The sequence below is a fragment of the Haplochromis burtoni genome, unplaced genomic scaffold, assembly GCF_018398535.1.
Source record: "Haplochromis burtoni strain Fernald_Lab_line unplaced genomic scaffold, NCSU_Asbu1 Contig_85, whole genome shotgun sequence".
NCBI classification, from domain to species: Eukaryota; Metazoa; Chordata; class Actinopteri; order Cichliformes; family Cichlidae; genus Haplochromis; species Haplochromis burtoni.
The window spans coordinates 1,553,185-1,560,104 of NW_024582446.1; the positions used below are offsets into that span (position 1 = coordinate 1,553,185).

The 6,920-nt window shown below is 40.5% G+C and overlaps 1 protein-coding gene across 4 annotated transcripts; it reads left to right on the forward strand.

Annotated features, from left to right (window-relative positions):
• The first annotated feature begins 1,082 nt into the window (after window positions 1-1,082).
• On the forward strand, window positions 1,083-5,868 carry LOC102290807 (TNF superfamily member 10). 4 transcript variants are annotated; one of them, XM_005926054.3, is made up of 6 exons: window positions 1,083-1,374; window positions 2,325-2,456; window positions 2,739-2,775; window positions 2,879-2,950; window positions 4,061-4,302; window positions 4,794-5,868. In XM_005926054.3, exons 1-6 carry the CDS (start codon window positions 1,261-1,263, stop codon window positions 5,001-5,003), a joined length of 807 nt encoding a protein of 268 aa, XP_005926116.1. In that variant the 5' UTR covers window positions 1,083-1,260; the 3' UTR covers window positions 5,004-5,868. The 4 variants fall into 4 exon arrangements, with proteins under 4 accessions (XP_005926116.1, XP_042078325.1, XP_005926117.1 ...); XM_042222391.1 differs by having other exon boundaries at window positions 2,325-2,435; window positions 2,736-2,775; XM_005926055.3 differs by having other exon boundaries at window positions 2,325-2,435.
• Window positions 5,869-6,920: the final 1,052 nt, after the last annotated feature.

Consider the following 6,920-nt stretch of genomic DNA (forward strand, 5'->3'; position numbering starts at 1 on the left):
ATGGGCTTTGCATGCTTTCCCTCAGCGTTTGATTGTTGGGAGGGTCACTCACATCCTGGAGCTGTGAACTCCTTCAGCCCCACTTTCACTTCCTGACACTGACAATAGAGCAAGGGTTAGAGGTGATGGAATGAAAGCACGGGAACTACTCAAGGTTAAATTCTCCCGATTAAATCACTCCCCTGTGACAATACTATGTGGGTACGCAGAAGCCCTAAAAATGGCAGGTCATTCAGCACTAATCAAATAGGAGTCTCTCAGATCACCACACAATAGCAGGAAGGAGATTACTTTCAGATGCTGATGATCTGCTACCTGCGCAGTACTTCTATCCAAAACTATCTCACAGTGTTAGCCTATTGCTGCTTTGATTTGCTTTGCACAGTCTCTTACTTGCGACACATGTGACATACAGCACATGTTTTAACAATAACCGCTTTATTTCCTTCATCAAGCAACACGCAAGCAAAGCCAAGAGGATAACTGCAAACCAAGGTTCCTTAGCTGACTTCACCTGCAGCTGTTTAACAGTTAGACACCGAGATAACTTATTTCTATCATAAAAGAGAGACAAAACAAAATTGCTTCATGGCTACATAAATCACAACACATGTTACGGCTGACTGTTTCCAGGGCCTTCATGTTGTCCTCGATTATCCCCACATTTGGGGAATTAAGTTGTAAAAATGCACTGATTAGTTGCTTCTTGGACACAGTGACAGATTTATTGAGTTGTGAAATATGGGTGAAGTTGAGGACACTGGGATTAAATGTCGTAAAGCTATTCTGAGTCATGCAAAGAAAGAATTTTTAGGCTCTATTTTGAACTAATTCAAGATTGCATATAGTTTTATATGGTTTAAGCATATACATACTTTTCTGTCTGTGATTGTGACCTTCTTTATTATATCATAATATAACAGTACGTGACTTTATTAGTAGCAAAAAAAATGTTTGAAGTGGGACAAAAAGGAGATTTTATTGACAAGTTTTGACATTTCCGACACTGGCTGAAGGCATCCTAAAGTTGCATGTGCAGCAGCTCCCTGCCCCTTTCTATCTAATAACAGTGACATCTTGAGGCTGTTGTAATGCTCCATACCTCCCTTCTGCTCCACCTACAGACGCCTGCACACTTTTCCTCCCTCCCTCTCTCTTTCTGTCCTACACAGAAGAAATGCAACAGAGCTTGATCTGCCTCTCTCAAGCGCTTTCTTGATCCTTAACTTTTTTTCTTGGTGAATTCAGTCGTTGTGTGATATGGCCATGTCCATTTCTGTCCAGAGTCTGGGGCTCATCTTACTCGCAGCAGTCCTCCTCCAGACCATCGCGGTCGCCGTCAGTTTTATGTACTTCAACAAAGTCCTGAACACGGTAAGAAATGCGTTTGGTTTGCGTGGAACGCATGAGAGTGAGTGAGAGGCGTCAAACATGGTGTCCTGACATGCTTCATGGGAACAAGCTAAGCTTACTAAGAACACAGATCTTCATTGAGGCATGCGGCTCATACCTGTGGAACAAGATAAGTATGATCGAGGACAGAGGAACTGCATATTAAAACATGAACTCCAAATGACCTGTGGACCGCGGATATAGTCAGAAAAACATTAAAACTGCTTTACCACTTTGATTTAATTGCCTCATAAATAAACAAGGAATAGAAATAAATGCGCTGGGAATATCTATTTTTAAAGAGAAATTTAGAAAGGTTATTTAGGTTACTCCTAAAAGTCCCGTAATAATCCCTGCGGGAATTTCTGCACCCAGCGCCGGACAATGAGAGCGAAGAAAGTTGGGGCGAGATAACATTAAACAATTGGAGGAAATGGGTTGTGACACCCTAAAGCAACGCATTTCAGAGACGGGTAGACATTGTGACGAGCTGAAAACGCCTCTAAAATATCATAATCACGGGAATCACACACACGTCTCCGCTCAGACACACCTGTGGCGCAAGGACAGCCTGCTGACATTATGTTTTTCGTTGTAATGATGTTTCCAGCAAATTGTCAAGCACGCACATACACACGCAGTATGTCTTATGGTGATTACAGCAGACTTAAAGCTGTTAATTTTTTAAAAAGCCTTCTAAGCACTGTTGTTCACCTCATGGAGCTGCGTCCAAAACAGGTATTTTGAAGCCAATGTGCGCAGCCCATGTATATCAATGATGGTTATACCACAGACACTTACACCGGGAGAACATGTAACCTAATACCCAGTGCCTCAACTTTTATATTTACAGATCAGTTGGTAGGTAAGAAGAATTTGCACATGTGTCTGATTAGTTTCACCCTGTTCTACTTGTTGTTTTACTCTCATAGATGCAGGAGAGTTTTTCCAGGAGCAGCATGTCCTGTCTTGTAAACCCGAATCTGAACTTCCTGGACGCGGCAGAAAAGAAGAGCGACCCCTGCTGGCAGGTCACGCAACAGGTCCACTACTACTTAAAGAAGGTTTTTATTGATCTTTGTTCAGCTGAAATTTGATAGAGTTGGTTACTTCTAATTTGACTGTTTTGATTGTTCACTTTTGGAAGTCTCATCCTTAAAAAGGAAATCTGCCATCGCAGCTGGGTTAAAGCCGACTGTGTACTGAGGGGTTCACGGTGGTGACTTCCTTGCAGATTCTGATTGCGTTAGTTTAGTGATTCTGTATGTTTGTATTTTACATAACTGGTAATCTCTTTCACTTCCTCCTCTTATTATTCCTCTGTTTTGTTTTGTTTTTGTCAGAAGATTGCTGAAAGATTCCAGATACCTACTCCAGAGAGAAGTAAGAACCATACCATTCAATGTCAATCACACTGTCACGCATGGCTTCTTACACTGAAAATGTCCCGTGTGTATGTGTGTGTATTCTGTTTCATTTTTCACAGGGGTCTCTCTTCCCAAAGTTGGTGCACATGTGACTGGTGTTGTCTCATCAGCAGAGCCTCCAAATTCAGAGAGTGAGGATCATTTTATCAGTTACATTTGATTCTGAAATGCATAACAAACACCTGAAACACATAACACGTGTGCACACTGCTTTACCTTTTCAAGGCCATAGGTTAAGAATTTTGCTTCCAGGCTTCCGAGGCTCCTTTCAGATTTTGTTACCTCCTCACACCTACATGTCTGTCAGGGCTTGTACAACCGCTCTCTCATACCCTGGAGTTTCCTATGGTGTTTTTGAGATCAGTCATTAGTCTTTGTCTGGGAAATGAAAAAGAAAAAAAGCTCATATATTGCCCACGTAGATACTTTCCAAGCATTGTATGCAATGGACTATAGATCCAGTGTACACAGACCCGCTGAGAGGAATAGCATGTAAAAGGAAAGCTTTGAAGCATGCGAAAGGAATTCACTTTAAAGGTACTATGTGTAGAATCACATTTGTACCTTCATTGTGACTCTTCAAAAAAGCAACTTTAAAAATGGCGAACTCGTCTTCTTTTTTCAGCCACAGTGGAGGGATCTGCATGTTTTTGATTTGGCGTGGACTTTTACGCCGGATGCAGCCCACCCAGGGACTTTTGCATGTTAGGTCAGCAAGGTGCATTAAAACCGGTGCGGTCTTTATGTTAATAACTGTGCTGAACAACATCTCCGCAGTAAATAAGTGGGGAGGACGGGGAAACGGGCTAGGAGCATGCATTACTTTGTCTTATTTTTTTCCATGCTACCACTAGAGGGAGCCAGTCAAATGTGGTGCAGGTGTCTGACTGATGCACGACTTATTTGACAGTCTAATTTATTGAATAGTGGTTTAGTAGTTCTAGATTAGGCACCATGTTAGAGGAAAAAATTATTCTTCCACAGTATGCAGCACCAATACATGGCTGAACATTATTTTAATCTATTAGAGAAGCAGTTGTGGATAGCTGCTGGTCTGTGGGCACATCTGTGAACATTACTTACCCACTGTACATGTCATGAACATTTGTTTATAATTTGGTTAGCAGTTACTGTTTTAACAGTGTTTAATAAAACTCAGTCTTGAAGCTTTAAGTGTTTTTGTATTTCAGTGCTTTTTCTATGCATATATACTATGTCTTACTTTCTGTATGCGCGTGTAGCTGTTCCAGGTTTACAGAGCAGCAAGGGGTACCTGGGAGAGCGCATCAGAGTGTGGGAAGGCCAGAGAGGCCTGTCCTTCTTGCAGAACATAGAGCTGAGAGGAGGAGAGCTGCTGGTACCCAGAGCAGGCCTCTATTACATCTACGCCCAGACCTACTTCAAACTCCCGTCCATGGGGGAGATGGACGGGGAAACAAGAGAGGAGCAAGGAGCTCAGCTTGTCCAGTATATCTACAAGAAGGTCAAAGCTTTTTTACTTATTAAAGGATAACTGGTGATGGTTAGCTATAGCTATAATTAGAAATTATACTATTAGTGTTTTAGCGAATAAATATGGTTTCATGATGTTCAAGTGAGAGATGGAATTAAAAAGGCAGCTAAACCTTTTAATCCAAGAAATCATTAACCAATTAGTGTTGTATCCTTTAAGGCTTCTTAAAAGTACACACTTCCTTTTTCTTTCAAATACATTAAAGAACATTTAAAGCTCACAGCCTTCAAGTGTTAAGTTACTTTATTTGCTCTTGTTTGAGATGCATATATCCTTACAGGATTTCCTTTGAGCTTGAGTTGGTTTAAATAACCTCAGTGTCAATCAGGATAAAATGAAACTAAGTCAGTATAGCCTGTAAATTTAAACCGAAAGGTAGAACGCTTACAAATCAGTGATATGTGCTGATATATAATGCCATGCTTTATTCATGTTTTCTTTCTTTTTGGTGTTGCCCACAGATGAGTTCCTACACGGCACCTATCTTACTGATGAAATCAATTAGGAGTGTCTGCTGGCCTCGGGGTCAGGAGCCTGGCCTCTTCTCTCTGCATCAGGCTGGCACTGCCTTTCTACAGCCTGCAGATCGCCTCTTCATTACTGTTAGCAATGCTAGTGTCATAGAGATGGACGGTCGGGCAAACTACTTTGGGGCCTTCCTCGTGAGCTAAAAATAAGCATCCAGGACTGAAATTTTAAAAAGGCATGAGCAGAGGTGAAGCAGAATGTTGCTTGATAACATAAGTGGCAGTCGGATGGAACAGGACTGGAAGAGAAGAAAAGACTGTAAGGATAGCAAAAGGACTTCTTCGGGACCGCGGGTCATGTATGACATTCCGGAAATAATGTCATCGAAATAAATCCATCAGTGGCCTTTTAATTGGTCGACCTAACGCAGGATATGAATTCCGTTTTCAAGCCTGAGAAACTTCATGGAAGCTTAATGTACGGCAGCAAACATGGATTATGTTTTGCATTCGGATAGATAGAGGTGCACTTGGAACCATTCAATAGATAGAGATTTAAATGTCACGCGTGAATGCCCTCTATTGAACCAATACGTTTTGCCTGCAGGTGAAACAGTTCCCAGCTGAGTTATCAGTCACTGGAAAGGGCAGTGATGTTGGGCACATGAGAGGTCTTACATCAAAAATTTTGACAAGATTTTACATGTTGAATATTATGAATGAAACTTCCTACTCGTTTATGTCATCGCTGTGCAATCTAGCGAATCAATGTGGTATTAAAGAGATGAAGGGATTCTGAAGTTCTCAATGCCTTAACAAAAACACAGATGTATCTCAGAAAATGAGAACACCCTTTAGAATTAGTACACCCAACAATAATCATGGGAAAAACTGCTGACTTGACAGTCATGATCTGATAATCATTGATACTCTCTACAAAAGGGATAAGCCAGGATGTCATTCCTGTAAAAACTGGAGGTTCACAGAGTTTTGTAGTAAAGCCTATTGATAGAAAGTGTATTGTAAGGGAAAAAGTAGGGAAAACGGTGAAAAAACTTCAAGTGTTGGACTGAGGCTGGAATCGCATCAAGAGCCACTACATGCAGGTGTCTTCTGGAAAGATACTACAGCTTTCTCAATCCTAATATCAAATCACATCGGAATCAAAGGAACTTACCTGAGCTAAAAAGTTGCTCAGTGGTCCAAAGTTTTCACCTAAAAGTAAAATTTGCATTTTATTTGAAAAATAAGATCCTAAAGTCTGGAAAAACTAAAAATCCAAGGTGCTCTAAGTCCACTCAAAACTTTATGTGGTCTGTGACGATTTGGGGTGTAAAGTGATCTGGTGGTGATCTACCAGGAGATTTTAAAGCTCTTCATGCTTCAATCAAGCTTTATGGAGCTTCAGATTTTCATTTCCAGCAGGGCTTATCTTCCCAGAGTTCCAAACTGACTATAAAATAGTTTGCTGACCATGTCAGTGCTGTGACTTATTCGTCAGCCAACTTGCCTGACCCAAACCCCGCAGGGGTATTGTCAGAAGGAAGAAGAGAACGGTAGGAGATAGCACACCCAAGAGATGAGCTGAAGGCTCCTATGAAAGTAACCTGATCTTCAGGAACACCTCAGCAGTGACAAAAATGAATCCCTTCATTCACTGATGCAGCAAGTTTTAGTAGCAACCCGCACTATTAAAATAAATTACCATTAAAAAGAATTTTCATGATATTCTAATATGTGAGATGTGTCAGATTATACTGTATTTTAAGTGTTTTCCAACACATTTTTACACTAAAGTGTAAAACAAAATCGTGATCCCCACATACTATATCACTACATGTATCCTGAAAACTACTGGATGGATTGCCAATAAATGTTAGTGAAGACGTTCATGGTTAATTAAATTTTAAGACAATACTGAAAAAGTAAAAAACTATCGTTTAATTCATGTTGTAGTACATGTTTCCATAATATGGCAGTGAATGTTTCAGCAATAATAGTCACTCCCCAAACAAGAGTTTTTACACTTAAAAAAAAATCAATACCAAAAACTTAATCAGGGTTCAAGTAATGCCCAAAAGAAATACATTTTGAAACACACACACACTCACTCACACACAC

What these genes read in the sequence shown, in the direction of transcription:
- LOC102290807 (XM_005926053.3), top strand. Translation starts at nt 1,261, where the DNA reads ATGGCCATGTCCATTTCTGTCCAGAGTCTGGGGCTCATCTTACTCGCA. An exon ending in GATACCTACTCCAGAGAGAA is followed by an intron (nt 2,776 to 2,878) that starts GTAAGAACCATA and finishes CATTTTTCACAG; the next exon opens with GGGTCTCTCTTCCCAAAGTT. An exon ending in TCCAGTATATCTACAAGAAG is followed by an intron (nt 4,303 to 4,793) that starts GTCAAAGCTTTT and finishes TGTTGCCCACAG; the next exon opens with ATGAGTTCCTACACGGCACC.